Source organism: Engraulis encrasicolus, chromosome 24 (assembly GCF_034702125.1).
Source record: "Engraulis encrasicolus isolate BLACKSEA-1 chromosome 24, IST_EnEncr_1.0, whole genome shotgun sequence".
NCBI lineage: Eukaryota > Metazoa > Chordata > Actinopteri > Clupeiformes > Engraulidae > Engraulis > Engraulis encrasicolus.
Window position 1 is genome coordinate 40,249,179 of NC_085880.1, and position 27,980 is coordinate 40,277,158.

At 44.4% G+C, this 27,980-nt stretch overlaps 1 protein-coding gene across 4 annotated transcripts; it reads left to right on the forward strand.

Annotated features, from left to right (window-relative positions):
- Positions 1–22: 22 nt before the first annotated feature.
- Positions 23–27,932, forward strand: nvl (nuclear VCP like). 4 transcript variants are annotated; one of them, XM_063192251.1, is made up of 23 exons: positions 23–365; positions 456–526; positions 1,091–1,143; positions 1,240–1,327; positions 2,007–2,064; positions 3,334–3,654; positions 4,009–4,141; positions 4,490–4,566; positions 5,102–5,236; positions 5,691–5,792; positions 9,668–9,785; positions 10,250–10,394; positions 10,668–11,079; positions 11,605–11,826; positions 12,800–12,904; positions 14,265–14,327; positions 17,375–17,494; positions 21,596–21,695; positions 23,317–23,423; positions 23,735–23,811; positions 24,507–24,595; positions 25,149–25,255; positions 27,448–27,932. In XM_063192251.1, exons 1-23 carry the CDS (start codon positions 327–329, stop codon positions 27,490–27,492), a joined length of 2,787 nt encoding a protein of 928 aa, XP_063048321.1. In that variant the 5' UTR covers positions 23–326; the 3' UTR covers positions 27,493–27,932. The 4 variants fall into 4 exon arrangements, with proteins under 4 accessions (XP_063048321.1, XP_063048322.1, XP_063048323.1 ...); XM_063192252.1 differs by having other exon boundaries at positions 11,608–11,826; XM_063192253.1 differs by having other exon boundaries at positions 10,668–11,067.
- Positions 27,933–27,980: the final 48 nt, after the last annotated feature.

A 27,980-nucleotide genomic window follows, 5' to 3' on the forward strand; every position in this document is an offset into this window, starting at 1 on the left:
GGTCCATGTTCACGTGGTGCAAATGGAAAGCGGTCCAGTGGAAATGTGTCAGGAAGCGTGTTGTTATAAGTTATCTGGCAATTCACTTGTTTTTTCTATAAATTACCGACCTGATTTCACTGCATCTTGAAAACAAACTATTTCGGTTTACTAAGATTACTCTTTGTTTACATATTCCCCAACATGGTGGTCACTGTTGATAGAAGAGATGCTCAGCTAGCCAACAACTAGCCAACCTCTGGAGTACATTAGTGAACTTCACTAAACTTATTTTTTCTCATAAGGATTAAAAAACGTCATGGGATTCTAGACAAAAGAACACCAACATGGGGATTGACTTCAAGCTGAAACTGAGAGTTGAACAGGTAACACGACATAAAATGTCACATACATGCGATTTGCCCCTTGTTTACACACATTATGGTGGATGTAATTGGTGCATGCATTTTCTGTAGTATTTGAAATCCAAGAAGAGTGAATACGTGGACCTTAGTGCATTGGCTACGGATCTTCAGAAATTGTATAGGTAAGCATATTCTCACTGGAAAGCTTATGTGTCTGCGATTTAATAACATTGAATCTCCCCATCAACAAAGTCATTCTGATATCAAGGATCAAAGATTCCCTGATTGACGCTCCCAACGCAGGACGCTCCCCTGTCGGCTCGCTCCCACTAGCCAGACTATCGGTCCCACCGCCATATAACGGAGCCAGTTATCTTTTTGATGTTACTTTTTTGTTTCTAACCCTAACCCTAACCTCAACCTTAACCCTAACCCTAACTCTAAAACCTAACCCTAACCCTAAATTGCTTGTATCTGACAGTGTATGATAATACGTGAAATATAATCGGGTGGGACTACACGTCCGGGAGTGATAGAAACACCTGGGACTGCTCGTCCGGGAGCGATCTCAGTTGGGAGTGTCCATCTACCACCGATATCGATGAAATATAATCGGGTGGGACTACACGTCCGGGAGTGATAGAAACACCTGGGACTGCACGTCCGGGAGCGATCTCAGTTGGGAGTGTCCATCTACCACCGATATCAAGTCAATGTTTTATTGTTCTGCATCTACCGTTCCATAGATTTGACTATGGACGAAGGAATAGAACAGCCTTCCGAATTCAAGTGGAGAAAAGTGAGTTACAGAAAAACAAGAGATTGAATTACTTCTAAAATGGCTAAATAATACATTTTTATGCTGACTGAAGAAGATCATAAATGTCTTTCCTAGTCTATGATGTGATAATCAAAGAATCGGACGACACATCTCTGGAGGACAAACATCTAGCAAAACGGGCCAGACTGAAAGATGACGAAGGGTAAGACTCATTCCAAGTTGTTCACTTCTAAGCATTCTAGTCATGGGAACCGGTAAGTGCTTAGGGTGTCAGGCAAGTAGCCTGACGCTTGCCAGTTCGATTCCTGACCCTCTAGGTCAGTGTTTCCCAACCTTTTTTGTCTTGTGTACCCCCTAAACATTTTCGTTGTGCCATGAGTACCCCCCAAGTCAAGTTCTATATCGCTTTCTCTATCCCAATGTAACTAAGTACAAAACATTTGTTACAATTACATTTTTCCAAGTACCCCCTGAAGTGTGCTCGCGTACCCCTAGTGGTACACGTACCCCTGGTTGGGAAACACTGCTCTAGGTTGATAGGGGAAGTATCTAACCAGTGTTGTTGACTGAGGTACCCCTGAGCATGGTACCATCTGGTCGCACTGCTGCCTTGGATCACCATCTGAGGCTGCCCCCTTGCACAAGTGAGACATACATTTTGTTGTGTGCAATGAGGGTTGTTGAGTGCTGTCACAATGACAATGGAAGCAAGTTTCCCAGGTGGGTTCACAGCCCCATGTTAAAACTGGTAGGCTACGATTATTGAACAAGGTCACTCTCACCCCAATTTCATTCTGCTCTGAAGACCCCATTTGTTGTTGTATTTCCTTCTGTCAATGTCCTGCTGCTTAATAGATGTTTGGCTGGCTTCTATCTCACAGGGATGCCAGCACAGTGACAGATGACACTACTGATAGTGACGATGACATTGAACACCAGGTACAGGGCTCTTTCCTAATGCTCAGTTTTCATTGCTCATGAGTGGTTTGGACTATTCCTGTTTGCAGTGGCCAACTTTAGCATCCGGCCGGCCAATAAGCAAAAGATTGGGTTTGGGCTGTCCAATTGTTTCAAACCAGAAATAAGTGCAATCCTCTCGCCCTTCTAATCGCATCAGGTCAAAGAACCTTCAGACCATGAATACGAATGAACAGACGTATTATGGGCAGGTCATACCTAACCTGGTTCTCACGCAGATGGATATTCATGGTCACGAAGTTTAACGAAGATGCACAAAGCACGAAGGGTCTGCGCGAGAGCCAGGCTAGGGAAAAGGGACTTTCACACAGTGTTAAGTATTGTGTGATTGATTTTCATACATTGTCACAGACTAGAGGCATAAAAGATGAGCGAGGATGCAATGACAAATTGACTTTGCGCTGAGACAAGTGGTTTACATGAATAATGTTCATGTAATCATCTAATGTGCTCAGTGTAATCAGATTCAGGCATACTTGGACTGTTAAAACTGGATACAAGTTTAGAAGTTTACTGACGTGAGATGGTTGCTGGAGTGGAGTAGAATGCCTGGAGCAACATATACGCTGCATTTCAGACTCTTGAGATTTTTTACTTTTTATTTTAAATGTGGGTATGTTAGAGCTGAAGGAACACATTCTAATGCAAAACTAGAGTCCTAGGTTTGAAAGTGAACCTATTTCATGTTTTTATGTGCTTCAGAGACTGAGATATTTAGGTTTTAATAAGAGAGGGCACCTTTTCCCAAAAAGGGTTTAGGCATTCAGCAGACGTTTTTTTGTAGGTGCCTTAGGCCAAAAATACTGGATAAGAGAAAGATAACGCAAACCACGCCCACTCAATGCAAAAGCGTGGGCTCAAGTTGGGTCTCCTAAGGGGGCGTTGTCCCCTCCTTCTTCTTCTCTTTTTGAGGTGTTTGCTCAAGACGCGCGCTACCGCCATCTACAGCGCTAAGGGGGCTTGATTTATTCTCAACCTCAGGACTCCGAAGGTCTCCTAACCGAAGGTCTCCTAAGGGGGCGTTCACCCGACATAAAGTGGATACCGGAAAAGAAACAAAATGACGCTTCTTCTTAGATCCACTTTCTTTGCTTAGGCTGATATGGCTTAAGCGAAATGTCAAAGTCCAGTTTGGAAAAAAATACAGTATGTGTGTATAATTTAGGACTGTGTAACAGCATGACCAAGCTTTTGTTTTAATGGACAATTGTTACTTAATTGTCCCCACAGCACACAAATCACATGAACAACTCTCTAATGTCGCTGTACCGCAAGGGAATCCCTGAGGAGAACGCGGCAGCCTCCAAAAGCCAGCCACAGAGCCCTGCTCGTCCTCTGACAAAAGACCAACCCACAGGGGGCGCCAGTAGCAGCACATCCACACCTGCTCGGCCCCCAGGGGGCGCCAGTGGCACATCCACACCCCAAGGCCAAGGCCAAGGCACTGTGGTGTCTGGGGGAGGCTGGTTTATTGACAAGAAGGGAGGCAGAGAGGCAGACAATATCCTTATCGACTTGTGTGATGAGGAGCCTAGCAGTCCATCCACCAATGTATGTATGATTTCTGCTTTCCATTTGCACACACACACACACACACACACACACACACACACACACACACACACACACACACACACACACACACACACACTGTAACCTTAAAAACAGGATGCATTTTTTGTTAATGCTTATAACTTGTTGGATTATTAAAATGATAAATTAAGCGTATTTCTTGCTGAGACATGGTATCGCCCACGGCCATCAATTCCATCTTGAAATGTGTCCCATGTTTTTGGGCCACCTTTATATCCTAACAGTCATCAAGAAGTTGTGGTCCAAATACACATCACCATGGTGGCATTGATTATACTTCCTTTCTCCTCTTCTTTTGTCTGGTTACTGCAGAAACAAACGGATGTGTCCATGCTGGAGGCGGAGAAGAAGAAAAAGGGTGGATCAAAGAAATTAAAAAGAAGAAAGCAAGAACGATCCCAAGGAGATGATGCGGACATAGAGGCTCAGATATTGGCCAAAAAAGGTAGCTCACTCAGGAAAAGCTCACTCAGGAAACAAAAACAAAAACATCTGTTGTAGATGAAACCGACTGTTTTTCCCCAATTTCCTGAGGTAAAGTAATGTCTTTATGTCTATACGGTATGTGTACATTCCAGAAAAGCAGAAACTAATGTCTGTTTTTCTTATTTAATTTGTAACATATTGGGCAGCATGCCCTTCCTCAGACAATGTGCCCGAAACATTGCACACTAAATAAGAGAACTGGGAGCTTGGTGTTGCTGATTTAAAAAAAAATAAAAAAAAATGCCAATCCAGCACCCATTTTTGAGATGGATGTGCGTGTTTTTTCTTTGTTAAACTCACATTCCAGAAAAGACCAAGGCCCTGGAGCTGCAGCATTCTACTGTGAAGTTTGAGGATGTGGGCGGTAATGAGGAGACTTTAACGGTAATTTCATTCTGATGTCTGCACTTCTCCATTGTTTTTATTGTAGTTGGCTGAGTGATTTGCAAAATGGGAAACATATCATGGCATCAGACATTGTTTTAGAATACTGTGGCTGGATCAACATTTGAACACGTTATGTCCTAAGTCTTTGAATTGCACAGTGTATTTTCTCTTTTTAACAGTGAAATTGCGGTACTTCATGCTGAAGGAGTATTTTATTAGTTTACAATATAAAATCATAGGCAATAACTTCTTTTAAACATTGACAACATTATCACATCACACTTACACATGCGGTAGGATTCGGTTCGGTCGGTTCAAGAGTTAAGACGAAACCGAACCCCCATCAACAAGGCCAAATCCAAAACCAAATCTTGGATTCTATACATCCCTACATATAACAACTCATCAGTAAAATCTGACTTTCAGAAAGAAAAATGTAATGACATATTTCTGATTATCCATGTTCATATCAATGCCTAACACTGAATTGAATTTGTTTGCTGTTTGCTCCTGTTATTACCTGTTATTACAGGAAGTGTGTAAGCTGCTGATCCACATGCGTCACCCGGAGGTGTACCAGCAGCTGGGGGTGGTGCCCCCAAGAGGCTTCCTCCTGCATGGACCTCCAGGCTGCGGGAAGACCCTGCTGGCACAGGCTGTGGCTGGGGTAAAGAGCAACGTGACACCAGGCTCTCCAAGCCTCACTCACTCTCTCTCTCTCACTCTCACTCCCTCACTCAGTCACTCTTCCTCTCTCTCTCTCTCTCTCTCTCTCTCTCTCTCTCTCTCTCTCTCACTCCCTCACTCAGTCACTCTTCCTCTCTCTCTCTCTCTCTCTCTCTCTCTCTCTCTCTCTCTCTCTCTCTCTCTCTCTCTCTCTCTCTCTCTCTCTCTCTCTCATGCTTTATATGCATATACTCATACTGCCATGCATAGACACACACACCAAATCAAATTCAACCACCTGTCCAGTGTAATGCATGTGCTGATTTAATCACTTTGCGTCCTATGTGATGGAAATAATGAAGGCGTGGGATGGGGCAATTTCGCGTTCGCTCATATCCTGAACTGCTCCCGTCCCTGCCTCTCTAATCTCTAGTCTCTTCATGTCCGTTGCCCAGGAGACGGAGTTGCCCATGCTGAAGGTGTCTGCTCCTGAGCTGGTGTCGGGCGTCTCGGGGGAGTCGGAGCAGAAGCTGCGGGAGCTGTTTGAATTAGCTGTGGTGAGAGAGCGCTGTTCATGTTGAACCCAATCCATGGTTCGCTTTGAAAGCAAATGTTTGGTAAATTAGAGTTGAGTGAAATTGAGTGAATAATGGCCAAATGCATTCAGATTTTCAGATATTTCAGAGAGACACACCTACTCCTGTCCAAGATTTCTTTTTGATTTTCTTTTTTTTATTTAAATGAGAACAAATTTGCATTTAAAGCGATTACACCGCGCTCAAAATTAGAATGTGCCAAATATTAACAAAAACTCTGAAACAAGAAAGGAAAATGTCTGCACTCTTAAGTCCTTTTGTTAATTTTTTAATAGCCAAGTTTTTGGTCAGAGACCCTCCTCAGGGCACAAACTGAGGAAGGTCTCTGACAGAAAGCTTGTCTATTAAATAGAAAGCTTATCTAATAGATATTATTAGTGGCAACTAAGAATTTCTGTTCAATAAAAGGATGGTTTCAAGTTTGTTTATGTATTGTTTACTTCATACTTATAGTCCAGCGGATGGGTGATTTGATCGTGCACTTTTGAGTAAAAGCATGAAAATCGGTACACATATCCTTCTTGGTATGCTGATTAATATTAGCGTTGGAGGCGTCGCGAAAAATTCTGCGTTTTCAAGATGGCCGCCAAATCCAATATGGCCGACCCATATTAATGAATCTACCTGACACTTTGTAGTAAAAGCATGAAAATCGGTACACATATCCTTCTTGATATGCTGATTAACATTAGCATTGGAGGCGTCATGAAAAATGTATTAATTTTCAAGATGGCCGCCAAATCCAATATGGCCAATTCATATTTATGAATCTACCTATCTACCTAACACTTGGTAGTAAAGGCATGAAAATCGGTACACATATCCTTCTTGATATGCTGATTAAGTTTAGCGTTGGAGGCGTTGCGCAAAATTCATCGTTTTCAAGATGGCCGCCAAATCCAATAAGACCGACCCATATTAATGAATCTACCTAAGACTTGGTAGTAAAAGCATGAAAATCGGTCCACATATCCTTCTTGATATGCTGATTAACATTAGCATTGGAGGAGTCACAAAAAAGTCATCGTTTTCAAGATGGCCGCCAAATCCAATATGACCAACCCATATTAATGAATCTATCTGACACTTGGTGCAAAGCATGAAAATCACAGTATCACAAAATCACGGTACACATCTCCTTGATATGCTGATTAATATTAGCATTGGAGGCGTCGCGGGGAAAAAAAATACTGTTTTCAAGATGGCCGCCAAATCAAATATGGCCAGCCCATATTAACTACCTGGTAATTTGTGGTAAAAGCATGACAATTGGTACACATAGCTTTACATTAGATGCTTATTCATATTAGGGGCCATGAACAAAAATCAAATATGACTGACCCATATTACAATACAATACATTGCAATATGTATTTATGTAGCACAGTATCACAACTATGAAGTTCACTCAAAGCGCTTTGAAAAAAGACATACACGCATACATACACATTCACACACCAGCTGTGCACAGTGTGCAGACTGCCGTACGGCACCGGTTGTCACGCGAGACACAGACACACACACACACACACACACACACACACACACACACACACACACACACACACACACACACACACACACACACACACACACACACACACACACCAAAATCTTCACATCATTATCATGGTCTAGAAAGGAATCTTAATACTGTACACATAAACTTTTCACTCAAGTTATATTTTACATACACTGAGTTGACTTTTCGATGGCCATTATACTCCAATTGTGCCATTCAACATTTATTCAAAGTTTATGTAAATATTTTAATAAGGCATTATTGGCAGTTTGATTGATATTGGCCATAGTATATAGGCCTACCATAGCCTGTGAAATCCCATACTACTTTGCACAATTGTTCTGATCTGAAATGTAGCATGGATTCCATCCCTCAGTGAGGGTAACAGATCTTGGGGTGCAATCAGGAGAAAGAGTAGGGGTGCAAAGGCGATGGCTGCAGTTTGTTTGAATAGATACAATTGGATATGGGCTACACATATGCCAAATACCACATTCTTAACGACCTATAAACTGCCATGGGCAATCGTAAATCACAGCTTTACTATGAGAAATTGCATAACCACCAGATTATATCACTTGTGAGATCAACTTGTGTTAACCAGGCAAGATATAAGCTTACCATACAACTTGCATTGGGTGCAGGATTGCAGTTTGTTTGAAAACCTTGTGCAGCTAGAAGTAGTCATCAACTATTAGTGTCTTTGAAGTAAGCAATCATAACAATGTCCATGAATTAACAAATCAAGTTAACTTTCTGTCTAGCAATCTTGAAATCCTGGCCCTTTTGGAATTTGTACAAGGCCTATGCAGTTATCACTAAGCGCTAGAGGTGCTGTACATCCCACAAGCCCCTCAAAAGTCTTGGATTTGTACATAACGCTACTGCCGTATTACCTATTTGAGGCCTCAAGAATGCAATCAGTGTACCGATTGAAGAGTATTAGCAGAGAACATTTCATACATATCTGTCCATCTGTACAAAACCTATAATGCAAACAAAGTCAACAATCTTCAAAGTGTAAGGCTTTAACACTTAATGAATCTACCTGACACTTGGTATTAAAAGCATGAAAATTGGTACATATATCATTCTTGATATGCTGATTAATATTAGCATTGGAGGCGTTGCAAAAAATTTAGCATTTTCAAGATGGCCGCCAAATCCAATATGGCCCACCCATATTAATGAATCTTCTTGACACTTGGTATTAAAAGCATGAAAATTGGTACACATATCATTCTTGATATGCTGATAAATATTACCATTGGAGGCATTGCTAAAAATGCTGTATTTTCAAGATGGCCGCCACATCCATTATGGCCAACCCATATTAATGAAGCTACCTGACTGTTTGTAGTAAAGGCATGGAAATTTGTGCACAGTTACTTTTTTATATTTTGATTGATAAAAGAACTCGATACTTTGCAAAAAAAATTACATTTCAAGATGGCTGCCAAATCAAATATGGCAAACGCATTTTAATAAATCCTTCAGGCACTTTTAGTAAAACCATGGAAACTGGTGCACATTTACTTCTTGATGTGCTCATTAATATTAGAAATTGAGGCATTGTGGGGAAAAACACATTTTCAAAATGGCCAACTTAGATAGTATTTATAAGAAAAAACATATTTTTCTACAAAAATATTTTGGCATTGCATATAATTAACACTCAAAAAATACCATTGAAAAGGATTAAACATTATTGGCATGTTATCAAATGAAGTGATGCATATGTTATGGTTTTGCCCAAACTGTGTCTGCCACCACCACAATAGATTATTTTCTGTAATGTGATAACTTTAGAATAGGTGCAAGAGTTTGCACCACCTCTTGTGTTCTACCACTCTATAATAGGTACATGAACTTAATATGGGTCGGCCATACTGGATTTGGCGGCCATCTTGAAAACAATGCATTTTTCGCTACAACTCCAATGCTAATATTAATCAGCATATCAAGAAGGATATGTGTAGCGATTTTCATGCTTTTAATACCAAGTGTCAGGTAGATTCATTAATATGGGTCGGCCATATTGAATTTGGCGGCCATCTTGAAAACGATGCATTTTTAGCGACGCCTCCAACGCTAACATTAATCAGCATATCAAGAAGGATATGTGTACCAATTTTCATGCTTTTACTCAAAAGTGCACGATAAGGCCCTTTTGTGTGTCCCATCCGCTGAACTATTATCTTCAGATATCCAGTATCTACAGGATCCAGGATCAAGTAGCATTATTTCAGTGCTTGTTATTTAAATAATTTCTCCTATGTCTCTGATGAAGGAAACTGTGTTTTCGTGTTTGCAGAAGAGTGCCCCGTGCATCTTGTTCATCGATGAGATCGACGCCATCACTCCGAAGAGGGAGGTGGCCTCTAAAGATATGGAGAGGAGGATCGTGGCCCAGCTGCTCACCTGCATGGATGGTGAGCAGCGTTTGTGTGCGATAAAACGGAATTGCGTGATTAGAAATCAGGGACTATTAGACCATGTTTATATGGATATTTTCGTAACCGTTTCCAGGGCTCCAAATTAACACCAGCCGACCGCCCAAATGCTGGTAATATGTCAGTTTGGCTGGTGGAAAACACCAACTTACTAGCCACTTTGACCCATTGGTGAGCGTGTGTGTTTGGCTAGTGAGATCAGCTGCCTTAAGCAAATATTCTTTAAACTGGAGTTAAAAAGTGGGGATTTAAAAACACCCCTTTAGACAAGTGGGATTTTTTTCTCCACATGCTCAAAATATGTAAACTGGTTAAAAAAAAGATCAGATTTTAAAAATATCTGCATATCCGTCGCCAAGTTCTTAAACAGTCCCTCTTCTCCCCCATCTTTTCTCACTCCGTTCTCTCCATGTACCTCTGCCCGTCTCTCGCTCTCTCCGCAGACCTCAATTCTCTGAGCACTCCTGCGCAGGTGCTAGTCATTGGAGCCACAAATCGTCCGGACTCCTTAGACCCCGCCCTGCGGCGCGCGGGCCGGTTCGACAGAGAGATCTGCTTGGGCATCCCAGACGAGGCCGCGCGCCTCAGGTCAGTCCAAGACAGCAGTCTTTTGTTTGCAGGACTTGGAATCTGATGGGTATTGAATGAAATTTCTTTTATTTTTCATTGCAACAAGTCCAAAGAAAGTCCAAAGAGCATTGTTGTCGCAGGTGTCTCTGGAATGTGGTGGGTGAATCTGATGAAGTACTGCTGTTTGCTGTTATTCTAATCGAATGTATTGCAAGACTTCATTCGATGAGCATTTTTAAAAAAAAAAAAAGGATCCAACAAGACAAGACATTTGCCTTTTTCCACCCCCAGGATCCTGAAGACGTTGTGTCGTAAGCTGCGGCTGCCGGAGGACTTCAACTACCAGCAGCTGGCGCGTCTGACGCCGGGCTACGTGGGTGCCGACCTGATGGCCCTGTGTCGAGAGGCCGCCATGAGCGCCGTCAACCGTGTCCTGCTGGAGCACCAGGAAACAAGCCTGGCGGCCTCCGCCACGGCAAATGCCATAGTAACGGCCGCCATAGCAACAGCAACAGCCACTGAAGGGGCAGACGACCCCGCCGTGCCAGCCACAGACTCAGCTGATGATCAGCAGCAGGCTGGAGACCTGGAGGGTGAGGGACCAATCAGCAGCAGCGCTGTGGAAGACCCGGATGAGGTCAGCCAATGCCAGCCAATGGAGACCCAGACGTCAACAGACACCAGCACAGCTGTATGTGAACAGGTGAACGAGAGAGCCTCATTTTTTAAAAAAATCACACAATGCTTGACAATCAATAGGCAGCATTATGTCATGATGTCAACAGTGGGGTATACTAAGAAGCTGGTCCAGTGGTAAACCAGGTTAAGGTAAACTTGAGGTAGAGGTACGGTAAATCATGTAATAGGTGAGCGTGGAGTCCTCATTTTCTTCACTATATGATGCCTGCAGCTATGTCTATTAGCAAGTTTACCACTTACAGTAGGTGAACTAAGCTTGGTTTATCACTTAGCCATGTTCTTATTATACCGCCGAGTTGAACGATAGAGCCTTTTTTTTCATTATTTATTTTGTACACAATGCTTGACAGTCGGCAGCATAATACCATGATACCATTTTTATGATTGGGGATGTGCACTTGTCCTCTATGTTGTGTTCTACCTGTGTATCTTTCCAAATTTGAATATTAGTGATGTTTCTAAATTTGTATGTAAGTGATTGTGATTCTGCGTATTGATGTCACTGATTGTGATTCTGCGTGTCTCCCAGCAGGGGGAGCTGCAGCAGCTGCTGTGGCTGCTGAAGAGCAGCGAGTCTGTATCGGAGGAGCAGCTGCGGGACCTGTGCATCCTCATGTCCGACTTCCAGTCCTCGCTGGCCAGCGTGCAGCCCTCGGCCAAGAGAGAGGGCTTCGCCACCGTGCCGGACGTCACCTGGGACGACGTGGGCGCACTGCAGGACATCCGAGAGGAGCTGACTATGGCCATCCTCGTGAGTGGGATTGTTTTTTTGTTTGTTGTTTCTTTAAGTATTTTTTGGGGCTTTTGTATGCCTTTTATAAGAACAGGACAGTTGTAGAGAGACAGGAAATTAGTGGAAAGAGAGAGACGGGGAGGGGTCTGCAAATAACCTCGGGCCGGAATCGAACTCGGGTTGCCGGTGTAGCAGTCGAGTGCCCAGCCAATTGAGCCATGTCATGGCCCTCCTCGTGAGTGGATTGTTTTAAAACATGTCTAGAAAGGGTAACGCCTCCCTTGGGAGTCTTCAAAAAGTTCAGCCAATGTATCATGTGCTGTGCAGATGAAAAAGCTTCAAGTTGCTTTATGGTGATGAATCAAGTAGAACAGGTGTTGAACCTGATAGGAGTTAAACATGGCGGCTATTATGTTCTGACCCAGCACAGCACAGCAGTTATCTCTTCATCCAGGCTAGTGTTTCTCAGCCCTGGCTCTCAGTTGCAATTGAGGTGCATTAGTCTGGTTTATTTTTTAGCACTAAGAGAGGCGGTGGCAGGCTTATGATGGGGTCAGGGGGGGCATTGAGGAGGCTTATAGTGAGGTCCAGGGGCTATTTTTGTTTTTGATTTTTTTTTTTTAAAGGTTGAGAACCACTGATCTAGGCCCTGTGTAGAAGTCTTATGTCACTGAATGGTTTGGAAAGTCCCGCCCCTCTCTAGTCATCGAATACCGGCTCCCTCTCTGATTGGCCGGCCCGCTGGTCGTCACTACATGGTTGTCAGTATGAATGCTAGCTTTGTCCCAGCAGGGTTGAAGCAAGGGCAAGCTGTGCGGTGCAAGTAAGTGTGTTTGTGTGTTTGTGTGTTTGTGTGTGTGTGTGTGTGTGTGTGTGTGTGTGTGTGTGTGTGTGTGTGTGTGTGTGTGTGTGTGTGTGTGTGTGTGTGTGTGTGTGTGTGTGTGTGTGTGTGTGTGTGTGTGTGTGTGTGTGTGTGTGTGTGTCTCCACAGGCTCCTGTGCGCAACCCGGAGCAGTTCCGAGCTCTGGGTCTTAGTGCCCCGGCTGGAGTGCTGCTGGCGGGTCCACCAGGCTGTGGAAAGACCCTGTTGGCAAAGGTACAGTATCCTGATGTTAACTCACTCTTTTCAATTCCTCCTGACAGGAGTCAGGTAGTACAACAGCATCTAATGCCCATAAATGAATCAGTAATTGGTAATTGATGTACTGCATTGAGTAGGCTTCTTAGATCAGTGATTTTCAACCTATGGGCCGGGGCCCATTATACCAAGTGGGCCTTGAAATAATGATCTAAAAATTATAATCGCATTTTGGTGTGTGTTGCTGCTGATTTATGTGAGTTTTATTCGTAATCGGGTCAGAGGTGGGCCCCGAACATTTGTGACAATTTCGAGTGGGCCCCAAGTTGGAAAAGGTTGGGAACCCCTTTCTTAGATGATCCACTAAAAACAACAAAATAATCCAAACAATAGTGGTATTAGCTGTTGTTACACCACCCTGATGTGTTCTACTACTAAAACGGCATTGTATGGCCTGACTTGTGTTTTAATGGGAAGGGTCGGGGGATGGGTTGTTTTTTGTTTTTCTGTCTGTTTGTCCTGATGGCAAGCACGTCTTGTTCCACAGTTAGGGCGCGATCACACCGGACGCGGGTTTCTGCCTACAATCCGCGATGCGCATCCATCTGATTAATCAGAAGTGACCACACCAAGCGCGGATCCACTGCCTATTCGAATGCGGTGACTAGGCAACGTAACGACAACTGTCACTCGCAACGTAGCCTAATCGATGGTGTTGTGTCATTAAATGATGTGAAAACATACACAAAATGCTTTGTCCATTCATCTATGTAAAATGAATAGAAGACTAGCTCTTTCCTTGCTCTCCTAACGTTGGATAGGGAATCTGATATGAATGTTGATAACGGTCTCCTATCGAACATCTGGAAATCCGCCGCGGGTTTTCCGCCTTGAGTTGAACTTTTTTCAACTCGATCCGCCCGGCGCAGAGAGGCGGAGAATCCGCAACCCGCCTTGCGCTGATATCAGACGCGTAATCCGCTCATTTTCATTGACAAACAATAGAATACACCCGCCTCCTACTGTAAAATCCGCGTTCTGTGTGATCGCGCCCTTAAACAGTCAGACAGCTCGTGCATTGACGTAGCTAAAGTGACTGACCGACTAACTGACTAAGCCAGTGCACATTTCTGCTGTGCAGAATGCTAACCTTGTGTACCTCAATTTGAAAAAACTCCTGCTTACTGACTTCTTTAATATACAACATTTTGGTCCTCGACATTGGAATAGCTTCCATCTTCATCAGAGGGGCACCCTCTAATGAAGACAGAAGCTATACCGTCGAAACATATCAGGTAAAAGATGAAACTTTTACATGTCTGAAGTACAAGAAACACCTCAGGTAATCACAGCTCTCTGTGTCTCTCTATTGCATCAGGCGGTGGCCAATGAGTCCGGACTCAATTTCATCTCTGTCAAGGGTCCCGAGCTGCTGAACATGGTGAGTGAGGAGTGATTCTCATGTCTTAGTTCTCTCTCTCGCACTCTCTCTCTCTCTCTCTCTCTCTCTCTCTCTCTCTCTCTCTCTCTCTCTCTCTCTCTCTCTCTCTCTCTCTCTCTCTCTCTCTCTCTCTCTCATCCAACTAGACCCTACTGTTGACATAGTCTTAACTGATTACTACTCCTACAGTATTTCCATGGTAACCCAGACATGGGTGAGGTTGTGTTTTTTCAAGCCCAAACTTTACATGACCCCTGATGTTAACGGTAATCTTATCCAAACACACTCACGGTGCCACTGTGCAGGTTCCTTAGCACCTGAATGGAAATTCTATAAGGCAACGTCCTTGAGAGTTGTTCGTTGCCAGACCAAAAAGTAGAACAATGAACTAATATGTTGATCTCAGATTTTAATTTTATGACGGCAGCCTCAGATTTTAACTTATTCTCACCGCCTATTACCTAAATAATTTTCCCTTTGCTTATTCAGCATACATAACTTAGATAGAGATAGAGCAATGGTTCTCCAACATTTTTTCAACAAAACCCCCCCTTGACCTCATCATAAGCCTGTCAACTCCCCCTTTAGTATTAAAAAATAAAATAGACTAATGCCCCCCAAAGGCAAATGAGCACCGCCTCTCTCAGCTGTCTCCTTCTCAACGAGCCACTAGAGATCCCTAATGCCCGGTGGGGGGCTGTAGGGCTCCCGTTGAGAAACACTGCACTAGATGGTGCGAGTCTGTCTTGTCCCCATGTCCATTGGCCCTCCACTACAGTGGCACTGTAGTCAGGCCACACCCTTCTAGTGATGCAACACCTACGGCGTTGCTTCTAATCAAGTCAGGAGCAATACAAATATCGCTTCTCAGCTCCGGAGAAATCGGGAACTCCACCCACTTTGTCAGGAAGCAATCAACTTTGAGCAGCTCCAACGGCCCTGGGTAGAAGCGTGTTCAAGGCAGTGACGTGGTTTAAGCGGAGTCGTTCTATTGGGACTTAAGGCACAGCCTTTTCTGGCCTCGACCAGTAGCAAACTGAGGGAGGCAGGTTAACCAGGCCGTTTGGGAAGCATTATTCGTTATCTTCTTGGTCAGACCAACGTCTCGGTAGGAGATTTGAAAGTCGATGACAATCAGGCAAGTGGTTCTGCACTGTGTATGCAGTCGCTGCATCCCTCCATCTCTCCATTAGCAACCGTATCGGATGTTGAGCAGGGAGAACCAGATAGGTATATATATATATATGTATCCCGGGGGAGTTCAGTAATGGAGCCCAGGGCATGTTGGTTCATTATTTAGTGCAGTGTTTCTTAACCCATTGATGCCTGATGTTGCGTTGTGCAACATGGGCCCTGGCGCCTGGAGCTGCATTATGCAACATTCAGGCAGATTTGAGACAACTTTATTAAAAATCTCTGTTTGTGTGAGATGAATGAACACATTCTAATGAAAGATGAGGGTTTTAGCGTTTAAATTCAACTTAATGCATATTTTTATGTGTTTCAGAAGCTGTGATATTTAGGTTTTTATAGGCTGAGGGCAGCTGTTCTTAAAAAGGGCTCAGGCATTCAGCACCCTTTTTTGCAGGTGCCTTAGGTGGGTTAACTGGTGGGTCGGGAGGGACCCAAAAGTGGGTCGTGGAGGGGTCCTGGGCTGGGTGGGTCGCGGAGCTGTGTTGTAAAAATGTATTTACTCCTCTCCAGTTGATAGACATGTTGTACAGTACGTCAGCATAAAACAGTGTTTCCCACACATTGAGGAAACTATGGCGGCCCGCCATAGTTTAAATTTGGCCGCCATAGTTTCCGAAAATGTAAAAAAAAATAAAAAATTGATTGTTAGAATAAATTAGCCAATTTCAAACAGTGTACCAAAAATTGGGGCACAACATAATGTCCGTGGAAAAGAGCCCAGGGCATGTTGGTTCATTATTTAGTGTATTAGAGCTCGGTTACTAGAGAGGTGAGGATCAGGGATCCAGCAACACCTTGAGGTGTGAAGACTTTACTTACGCAAGCCAAGGGCACTTACTTCTCCCGTAACGCAACACCATCATGTGTTATCAAGATGCGCCTCTTTAGACATGAGATGCAAGCCACGTCTCTCATCCATGTGTTTGTGTGTGTTTGTGCGTGTGTGTTTGTGTGCGCGTGCGCGTGCACATGTGTGTGAGCACTTCTCCAGAGATGCAGGTCACTTCCCTCATCCCTTGTTCTCAGTTGGTCGGGTGCTTGCATGCGTGCGTGATTACATGCATGCGTCTGTGTCTGTGTGTGTGTGTGTGTGTGTGAGAGAGAGAGAGAGAGAGAGAGAGAGAGAGAGAGAGAGAGAGAGATATAGCGAGAGAGAGAGAGAGAGAGAGAGAGAGAGAGAGAGAGAGAGAGAGAGAGAGAGGGAGGGAGAGAGCAGGTTGAGAGAGAGAGAGAGCAGGTTGAGAGCGAGAGAGAGCAGGTTGAGAGAGAGAGAGAGAGAGAGCAGGTTGGGAGAGAGAGAGAGCAGGTTGGGAGAGAGAGAGCAGGTCGAGAGAGAGAGAGAGAGAGAGAGAGAGAGAGGGGGCAGGTTGAGAGAGAGAGAGAGAGAGAGAGCAGGTTGAGAGAGAGAGAGAGAGCATGTTGACAGAGAGAGAGAGCAGGTTGAGAGAGAGAGAGAGAGAGAGAGAGAGAGAGAGCATGTTGAGAGAGAGAGAGAGAGCATGTTGAGAGAGAGAGAGAGAGAGAGAGAGAGAGAGAGAGAGAGAGAGAGAGAGAGTGGGTCATGAGATCGTATGTGTAGATGAAGAACAGTTCTTCCATGTGTTTACAATAGATAATGGTCAATATTCATTCAGCAGCCTAGGCACTGACTTTATAAAGACAAGAAATTTTGTTAACAATCACTCACTCACTATCAATGTGTGTGTACGTGTGTGTGTGTGTGTGTGTGTGTGTGTGTGTGTGTGTGTGTGTGTGTGTGTGTGTGTGTGTGTGTGTGTGTGTGTGTGTGTGTGTGTGTGTGTGTGTGCGTGTGTACGTGTGGACGTGTGGACGTGTGTGTGTGTGTGTGACAGTATGTTGGTGAGAGTGAGCGGGCCGTGCGGCAGGTGTTCCAGAGGGGTCGTAACTCCGCCCCCTGCGTCATCTTCTTTGATGAGATAGACGCCCTTTGTCCCCGCCGCTCAGGGCACGAGGTACGAACTCCAGGGGGGTCTCCCCTTACAGACACACTTTCAGAACCCCTATCACACACACACACACACACACACACACACACACACACACACACACACACACACACACACACACACACACACACACACACACACAGTGAGCCCGTTTACATTACCACAATAATCAAGTTATTAGAATAAACTGGTTATTGGGGTAAATTGTTTCTTGTCGTTTACATGCAGTCTGTCAGTTGCAAGTGTGTGACACTAACCAGGAATACAAAGTTTGCAATTGGCTACTTACTATTTTAGAATGTCAATAACCCGATAGTAACCTGTTTAAGGTGTATACATCTCTTGAGAAATCAGTTTATTAGCCAAAAACCTACCTGTGCGAATCAGATTTCTCATAAACCGTTTACTGTGTGAGCACTTCAATAAACCGGTTACTTTAAAAGCCTGTTCATAAAGTACTGTTTATTGATGTGCATATAAACGGGCTCAGTGCTGCACAAAAGGCACAGCGTTTATCTCACTTCTCCTACTGTACCTGTGCAGTCTTACACATCATCAGATCAACCTGAAATGTCACACGCCTTCAAGCAGGTTGGAAAGCTACAGTTTCCAGCGTGTCACTGAAGGAGAACATGCTGTAGTCGTGAATTAGGGGCCAAGCAGCGAAGCTGGCGAAGGCCCCTATAGAGTTAGTAGGTTTTCTTCATTATTAGGGGCCAAGCAGCGAAGCTGGCGAAGGCCCCTAATGTATTAGCTGGTATTCTTATTATTAAACATCTTTCCTCTCCTCTGGAAGTCTATGGCAGCCTATAGAACCGTGCGTAGGAAAATGATGAGAATCGGCACACATATTCAGGCCAGTTTCAGCATCACTCACAGCAATTTATAGGTCCCCAGCCCCAACGCTCTAGCGCCACCAGCAGGTCAAAGTTGCAGGTACATTTCTGCTTGTAACTTTTGAACCGCTGGGCCAATTTTCATAAACTTGGTATCACTGGAATCCTTGGGCCAAGACAAATCCAACGCACCCTATGACGTCATTTTCCGCCAGGATAGTTTTTCCGCCATTTTGAATTTTGTGAAATTCAATAAAAATGCTACTACTCCCACAATTTTCGACCAATTCACCCGAAACTCAGTATATAGTATCTCGGGACTGAGCTACACATGGGGTCTCAAGGAATATTGGATATCTTTTATCGTTTAGCCGTGACAGCCAATCAAAATTGTCGTAAAAGTGGCGAAACAGGAAGTGAGGTCATATCTCAGCAACCGTTTGTCAAACTAGGCTGGGTTTTTGTACACACATAGTAGCCCATCCCAGGACCTACCACAACAAACATCATATCCCCAGCTCAAACTCTGTAGCGCCACCAGCAGGTCAAAATTTTAGCTACATTTTTGCCTGTAGCTTTTGAACTGTACTCCCAATTTTCAAAATATTGGTACACAGGTCATCCTCACACCATGTTGCACCCACGTATGGATTTTCGTAACGATTGAAAATATATCAGCTCACAGCAGCCATTCAAAATTGTGGAAAGAATGGAGGGATTTTTTCTCATCTCTCTGTCTCCTCTGCTCCCCTTGCGCACGTTCACTGACACCATTCTCGGCAGGGGGTCAAGCCCCACTGCCCCAGCCCCTGCACCCCACCCCCCACCCCCTCCTCACACACACACAGACAGACAGAGGGAGAGGGAGGGGGGAGAGGGAGAGGGAGAGGTAGAGGGAGAGGGAGAGGGACAGAGAGGGAAGAAGGGAGGGAGGGAGAGAGGGAGAGAGAGGGAGAGGAAAGAATTTTGAACACCTCTTGTTGTTTGCCGGTGACAGCCAATCAAAATTGTCATAAAGGTGGCAAAACAGGAAGTGAGGTCATATCTCAGCAACCGTTAGTCAATTTCTGTTAGGATTTTTTGCACACATTCTAGTCCATCCCATGACCTCCCACAAAAAAATCCAGACCCCAAGCTCTCTAGCGCCACCAACAGGTAACAGGAAGTGAGCTCATATCTCGACAGCTCTTCAACGGATTCAAACTAAACTTGGTTTACGTGATCACACTCTCGTCCAAGGAATGCACACCAACATTGGCGAGATTTGGACCAAAGGGGGCGCTACAGTTCCTTCTGTTGCCGTGGCGGCTCTGGCAAGTTTACTGCTTGGCCCCGCATTGCTGCTTGCAGCTATATTTATTATTCTCTAGTCACCATTCCTCTCCCTCTGCAAGTCTATGGCAGCCCATAGAACCGTACGTAGGAAAATGCTGTAAATCGGCACACACATTCGGGCCCGGCTCAGCATTACCCACAGCAATTTATAGGTCCCCAGCCCCAACGCTCTAGCGCCACCAACAGGTCAAAGTTGCAGGTACATTTCTGCTTGTAACTTTTGAACCGCTGGGCCGATTTTCATAAACTTGGTATCCCTGGAATCCTTGGGCCAAGACGAATCCAACGCACCCTATGACGTCATTTTCCGCCAGGATAGTTTTCCCGCCATTTTGGATTTTGTAAAATTCAATAAAAATGCAATTTTTTCGGCAATTTTTGACCAATTCACCCGAAATTCGGTATATAGTATCTCTGTACTGAGCTACACATGGGGTCTTCAGGAATATTGGATATCTTTTATCGTTTAGCCGTGAGATCCAATCAAAATTGTCGTAAACGTGGCGGAACAGGAAGTGAGGTCATATCTCAGCAACCGTTTGTCGAATTGGGCAGGGATTTTGTACACACATAGTAGTCCATCCCATGACCTACCACAAAAAAAATCAAATCCCCAGCTCAAACTCTGTAGCGCCACCAGCAGGTCAAAATTTTAGTTACATTTTTGCCTGTAGCTTTTGAACCGTACTCCCAATTTTCAAAATATTGCTACACCTGTCATCTTCACACTATGCTGCACCCAGGTATGGATTTTCGTAACGATTGAAAAAACTATCAGCTCTCAGCAGCCATTCAAAATTGTGGAAAGAATGGAGGGATTTTTCTCATCTCTCTGTCCCCTCTGCCAACGGCACCTGCGCACGTTCACTGACACCATTCTCGGCAGGGGGTCTCTGGACACACAAGAGACGAGAGCTTAGGTGTGTGCGTAGTCTGCTATTGCTCTAGTGTCAACCAAAGCCCCACTGCCCCAGCCCCTGCACATACCCCCCCACCCCCACCCCACACACACAGACAGAGGGAGAGGGAGAGGGAGGGGGGAGAGGGAGAGGAAAGGAGGGAGAGAGAGAGAGAGAGAGAGAGACCATTGTTGTTCTCTCGGTTCCTCCGTCTTTTTCTGTCACACACACACACACACACACACACACACACACACACACACACACACACACGCACACACTTACTTCTACATATACCAATTCCTCAGACCAGTCTCTTAAAAGGCTGGTCAACATTACATTGCAGCCTATAGGATTCTTATGTTTAGGATTTCAAGGACATATCTATTTTCAGTAGGCTCCCGATTCTTTTCCATAATATTGTATGTCATATAAACAATTTTACTAAATAGAATGATCACAGAGGATTATAATTGCTGTCCAAAAAGCAAGCCTCTCAAGTATAGAAATGACTTGCTGATATTTTATAGACTAATTTCAGAGGGAATGGAAATGTGTTACTCAATAGAAATCAAGGGCAGCACAGGCCCTGCCATGGCCAACCGGTAGGGCACTCGTCTATCATGCGGCTGACCCGGGTTTGATTCCCAGCCCAGGTCCTTTGCCTACCCTCCCCGTCTCTCTCCCCATTTTCCCCTCCAAGGAATGCACCCCAACATTGGCGAGATTTGGTCCAAAGGGGGCGCTGCAGGTCCTTCTGTTGCCATGGCAACTTTGGCAAGTTTACTGCTTGGCCCCGCATTGCTGCTTGCAGCTATATTTTATTTTGTAGCCACTGGCAGTTAAAATTGTCAGAAAAATATTTGAACACACACACACACACACACACACACACACACACACACACACACACACACACACACACACACACAATGAAGCTTTCACCCTCAACCATCAGCTCGTGTGTGTGTGTGTGTGTGTGTGTGTGTGTGTGTGTGTGTGTGTGTGTGTGTGTGTGTGTGTGTGTGTCTCTTTAGTCTGGGGCTAGTGTGCGTGTGGTGAACCAGCTCCTGACGGAGATGGACGGTCTGGAGACCCGCCGGCAAGTCTTCATCATGGCTGCAACCAACCGACCAGGTTAGCCACCTTTACCCTTTATGCCAGAAAAATACACTTGTAATCCCTTTTATGTCAAAAGGAACCTTTAAGGTCAGATTAGACTTCTGCAACTGCGCTCGTCAAAACTCGCGTGGGAGTGGCCACGAACCAACATTGTATTCATGCATCTGCGAGTTCTGCGAGGACCGAGGTCTCCTTGCCAGCCACATTTGAAATTGCGCGATTAGGCTACTTTCACTACATTGTAAGCACTGCGGTCATTATTAAGCAATGTTACTTTCTATCCCGGTTAGTTAGGCATTTTCACACAAATTGCAAAGGCAATGCACTGGTATCATTATTTGACATACCCAGTCTGTTTTCACGAGCAGAAATTGCAAGCATGTAAAGACAGTTGATTCTGCCGATGTGTGTTTACATTCGGTGGAGGAACGGTAGTAAAACCGCAGGCATTGTGCCACGAGTGTTCAACTGTTGCATTGTTTGTTACTTAGCTTGTAGCTTCGTGTATTTACACACATTTACACGCAAGGCATTAATATAGTTTTGAACAGAATACAGCTCTGCTCTCGCAAACTACTGGCATTGCGCTGCCACAAGAACAGAACAAGGAAGTAGCGAGACGACCAATCATAGTGCCTTTTTGTCTGCGTACTCCGCGTCCGTCCGACGGATAGTTAGAATTTTTTCGAGGCGCTCGACGACGGGCGCAGAGCCTCTGAGAGGGGGGCGTGGACTCGCATAGACAGAAAACGGAAGGACGCAGATTCTATGCGTGCGAAGCATAAATCTAGCTTAAGAAGGATGGATCTAGCATACCGCTTAAAGCTACAAACATTTCAAACGTACATGCAATTTCGTCTACATTTCAGTATCATGATAAAATTGTAAGATTGTTGCGGTTAACTGTTTGGCTGTATGCAGATTTACTAATTCTGCTTTTTTGTATGAACCTCTATACCGTAGCATCTTGAATATTTATACTAAACAGAAATTCATTGACTTTGAGGCTTAGCATCAAATATTGTTGTACATTAACGATCTTGGAGACTTAAAAAAATAAAACATTAAGCTAAGTCATGAATGAAAAAGCGAGCTGATCATCTGTCCAACTATCGATAAAGCCAAGCCATAGATTGTAGTGGTGTCAACAATGATCGATTCGGCGATCCAATCCAATGCGGGGCATGGACGATCCAGGATCGATGCGGCAAGTTCCAGGATCGATGCAGCAATTTTTTTAAGTTTCAATTACTTCCGTGGATATTTCGAGAGCAAATGAATGTTAAATTAAATAAAAGTACTTCAAAGCATTGAAAGACTGATACAGACTGATTCAGAAAACAGCCAATAGCCAAGTTGCTCAGTATCTGACTACTTGTATTGCCTCATCATGACTGATGAAACATTTGTTTTGCTTTCAGTAGAAATGTAATGCATTGCAATGCATTGTAGAATTGAATCGGATCGAATCGAATCGGATCCCTACCTCCCGAGTTCGTGATCGAATCGGATCGTGAGGGCCGTGGCAATCCACACCGCTATTGTATATGATATTATACATTCTATGAGCAGAGCTTATTATTATAATTATTACAGTTATCGTTATTATTATTATAATGGTGTTCTCCGGTTTCAGATATAATAGACCCTGCTGTGCTGAGGCCGGGTCGGCTGGATAAAACCCTGTACGTGGGCCTTCCTCCCCCCAAGGACCGCCACGCCATCCTCATCACCATCACCAAGGTAATGCACACAAACCTAATCACCATCACCAAGGTAACTGTCGCTAGCTGCAATCAGCAAACCACTAACCTCCGTCTCTCGTCATGCTCCCGCATTCCCCTGATGAAACTCTTTATGATTGCTTTTTTGCTTGTTTTGTTTTTCAGAGAACAATTTGAAATGTTTTCTGTATATCATTTTGATTTCCACATTGAAGTATGTTATGCTAATGTTGTGCTATGTTAAATGCTAATGGTCAGTTGAGCGTTAAATATTGTAGTGCTGTGAGAGTGAAATGGAAAGCGCTAATTTGGGGGACATTTTCTTCTCAGAGCGGCACCAAGCCGCGGCTGGAGGCAGACGTAAACCTTGAGGAGGTAGCGCACGACCAGCGCTGTGACTGCTTCACGTAAGCAACCGCATCATGACAAGTAGCATTATCCATCACAAAGGGCTTTGAGTCATCTTCATAGTTACTTCATAGATACTGCGCTATATGAATACATGTTGTATTGTATTATATTGTAATGTATTTTATCACTAATCCTGAAATCAATCCAGATCACATAATGGCAGAAGTTACTCATCTCAGGGTGGATTCCAATATGCAGACTCCCATCCTCCATTGCTCACTTGGCCCCTTGTGGCCTCGTGATGACGTCACCGACGACAGAAGTGTATTTCAATATCTCGCAAAAAATCAATTCTAATGCAATTTTCTCATTTGCAAACGGGATGGTGAATGAAGAAGAGTTCCCCATAAGTTGTGGATGGGCCAACAGCGGGGACACTTTTTTGTTTTCTCCATGGAGGCGGGCGTCAGGGAAACACAGACCGGGGACGGGAGTCTGCATATTGGAATTCACCCTCAATGTTTCTTTAACATTCACTTCCTGCCAGCACATACGTTTTTTATATTGTGGATTGCCCTCCTGAGTTCACTGAGGGTGTTTGTGTGTCTCTCTGTCTGTCTGTCTGTCTGTCTGTCTGTCTGTCTGTCTGTCTGTCTGTCTGTCTGTCTGTCTGTCTGTCTGTCTGTCTGTCTGTCTGTCTGTCTGTCTGTCTGTCTGTCTGTGTGTGTTTGTGTGTGTGTGTCTTGTGCAGGGGGGCTGACCTGTCTGCTCTGGTGAGAGAGGCGTCTGTGAATGCCCTGAGAGCCCACCTGTATTCCCGCTCGACCGCCAGCCACACAGGTACAGCCCTGCCCCCGCCTTCTGCAGTGGTGCTCAACCTTTTTTTAACAAACGCCCCCGCCCCCCCTGACCACATCATTAATCCACCAACGCCCCCCTGACCACATCATAAGCCCGCCAATGCCCCACGCCCTCCACCCAACCCCATCATGAAAAAGATATGGTCACAAGTGAATGGTAGTCACAAGTGAAGATGTGGTCACAACAGCCTAATGACAGCAATAATCTATCCATACATGTTTCTGTGTACCTTTTATGTGCTAATGGTGTGCTTTAAAACATTCATTGGGCTACATTTTATTTTGTGTTGAAATTAATTAAGTTAAACGTTATTATAATGTAGAAGCACTACACTAGTTTAATACCATGCATAGAGAGGGAGTAAAGCTTCACCACAAAGAATAGAAACTTGTTTCTGTACATGTTATGCTTTAATTACTAATTATTTTGTGTATGTTTTGTTTATGGTGTTGCATAGATTAGCAGTTAGCACAGTTGGTGTGTAGACGCACTACTCATACTAATATACTGATATTGTTTTTGTTTGGCGCAGGAGTAGGAGGTCACTGCTTTTCCTCTCGCCCTGTCGAAGACATCCGTGTCAGTCGGCAGAACTTTGAAGACGCTTTTAAAAAAGTGCGTCCATCCGTGTCGAAAAAGGTGGGTGTCATTTGTACCACAAACGGGAAGTGTTGTGAGGCAAAACATTGTGGCTAGATCATGTTGTGCGACTCGAATGTGGAAGCACTACCACTACCGCATTTCAGTGAAGCGAACAGAATCGTTTTTTTTTTTTTTATCAAAAATTTGAATTAATTCATCACCCAATTTTTTTACAGTTTGAATTACTGGTCTCCATTGATCTAGAAGACTTACTAAATGTTTCAGTTACACCTTTGTCAGTTAATGGGGACGGGGGGGGCATTGGGGGGGATGCTGGAAAAGTTTGGGAACCACTGTGTTAGACATTAGACATTGTGCAAACATTAATGGCCCATTGTTAACACACACTTATCATGGTTTGAAATATTACATCAAACCACCATAGGCCGCTCCTCTCCTCTTGGGGTGATAGGATAGCGAGCACTGTAATGCGATTAAAATGACATTCCTTTAATGCAGATCATAACGAGCGTGTTTTAGTGACATGCTCTTGTTCATTCCTCCAGAGTGTAGATCAGATTAGTCCCAGGTGTTGAGACCCGATAGCAAGACATTATGTCTTAGTGGCATATTTCAGGTAGGCCAGTAATCTGGCATGCCAAGAGAAAAACGTGACGTCGTCCCCTGTGCTCTGTACTCTAAGAATGTGCACTGTATCTGCTGTGAAATGCCGGCCACTATGCCCAAGCCAAGTACGTCACACTAACAGGTTTCAAGCATATGCCCCAGTGCAGTAGAGGTCCTAATTGGAGAGTGCCACTCGTGCAGATCCCCGCGTGCCACGCAAACACATTCCTACACACACACACACACACACGCAGCCACGCTAACCCATTCCAACACACATAAAACACATACGCACACACAAACACACGCACAGTGTTTAGCGGCGGCGATGGATATCAGCTTCCCGGTGAACCTGTCCTACCTGTCCTAACCAGCACGGGGTTCGAGTTACAGGGCACTGGCCTCAGGGATCGCTGGTGATTTCCCACGCTGCCTTGCAAGTTAGGCATCAAATCAAATGAGGGGGGGGGGGGGGGGATTTCTGCCTGGAGGGGAATCAAAAAACCTGGGGTGTAGTAAAGGGCAAACATTTCTTTTTTTTTTTTAATCTTCACTTTTTAAAAGGAGTAGAGGACTTCCACTAATGATGATGCGTGTCCAGGGCTCTAAATTAGCTTTTTTCCATCACCAGCCAAAATGGCTAGTAGATGCTAATCTTACTAGCCAAACACACACTCACTAATAGCTCAAAGTGGCTAGTAAATTGGTCTTTTCTACCAGCCAAACTGAAATTTCACCAGCATTTGGCCTGTTGGCTGGTGTTAGTTTAGAGCCCTGTACGTGTCATTTAGCCACTTGTACAAGCTGGTGTGTAGATCGTCTAATTGTGCCTTGGATATTGGTTGTGTAAAGGTTTATGACTTCTACTCTAGACCAATTTAGCCAGCCCTGAGTATGACTAGCCTCTCAACCGAAAGCAAATGTGTGCATGTCTGAGCCAGCCAGGCTGCCCCGGTGCCTTGTATTATTTGCAGAGTACACATCCTTGCTGGTGCACTGCTATTAGATCAATGTTTACAGCAACATTAGCCTGAAGGAGTGCTGCAGCCCAACCAACTGGCTGTGTTGCCAGATTGGGCAGTTCCCCGTCCAACTGGGCTGCTGAGCATAGCCGTATGCGGGTAACAAAAGGGTGTTGGTTTTGTATTTTTTTGCAGATTAATGGCCACAGAAATCAACTGAATTTGGTTTGAATTGGGCAGGATTTAGTGCTTCCAGGTTTGAGCATTTTCTTGGGCTGGATATTAATCACAGTAGTAGTCACATCTGGCAACCTTGACCAGAGCGAGAAGAGATATCCTGACAATGTGCTACTCATGCAGTGTAGCAGTGGGCCTGGTGTCAGCTCTTGTCACTTTATGAAAACATTTTCCTTATCTTTTTTACCAAGCGGATTGTTGACGTTAATGCTTAGGCAGACGATATTGTCAGCCCAGCCCACAGCTTCAGGGCAGATCTTAACTGTGTGCAGGGCCGCTGACAGCTTTGGCCGGGCCCAGGACAAAGTCATCTGAAAAGGCCCCCCATTCAATGTATCCAATGTAATGAGAACGCAATTCTGGGCCCAGGACAACTGTCCCCTTTGTCCGCTTCCCTGACTGTGTTGTTTTATGTCGTTGCAGGACCAGGTCATGTATGAAAAATTGAAAGAATCCCTGAGCAGATGAGGAACTGGCACATCTCCCCAGGGCTGGACTGGCCATTTGGCATACCGGGCAATTTCCAGTGGGCCCTGCACCCTCGTGGGCCCGTTTTCAGTTTTCAGGGTTTTTTTTACATTTTATCATTATTTTTAACGTTTCTGATAATAGGGGCCCGCGAGGGTGCAAGCCCACCGGTGAGACAGTTCTGTGCCGCTAATTGTGAGGGGGGACCCGGGCCCTATTTCTCCACCAGGCCAGCCCTGCATCTCTTGGACGCAAAACAGTCAATGAATTGTAACAATTTTTTAACTAGAAAAAAAACTGTTGCCATCATGTCTACCTTGTCAAACATTTTTTTATTGTAAAGCTCCTTTGAAAAGTTAAGTAGGAAGTAAATGTCTGATCCAAAAAAAAGTGCTTTCCATATTTTCATAGAGCCCTGCAATAAATCATTTTCCTATGTACACTCTGTGGTCCATTGTTTGACTTACTGTACGGTATTAACAGTTGGG

Coding starts and splice junctions, on each gene's coding strand:
- nvl (XM_063192251.1), top strand. CDS start 327: ATGGGGATTGACTTCAAGCTGAAACTGAGAGTTGAACAG. Junction 9,786..10,249: donor GCTGCTCACCTGCATGGATG/GTGAGCAGCGTT, acceptor CTCTCTCCGCAG/ACCTCAATTCTCTGAGCACT. Junction 10,395..10,667: donor GACGAGGCCGCGCGCCTCAG/GTCAGTCCAAGA, acceptor TTCCACCCCCAG/GATCCTGAAGACGTTGTGTC.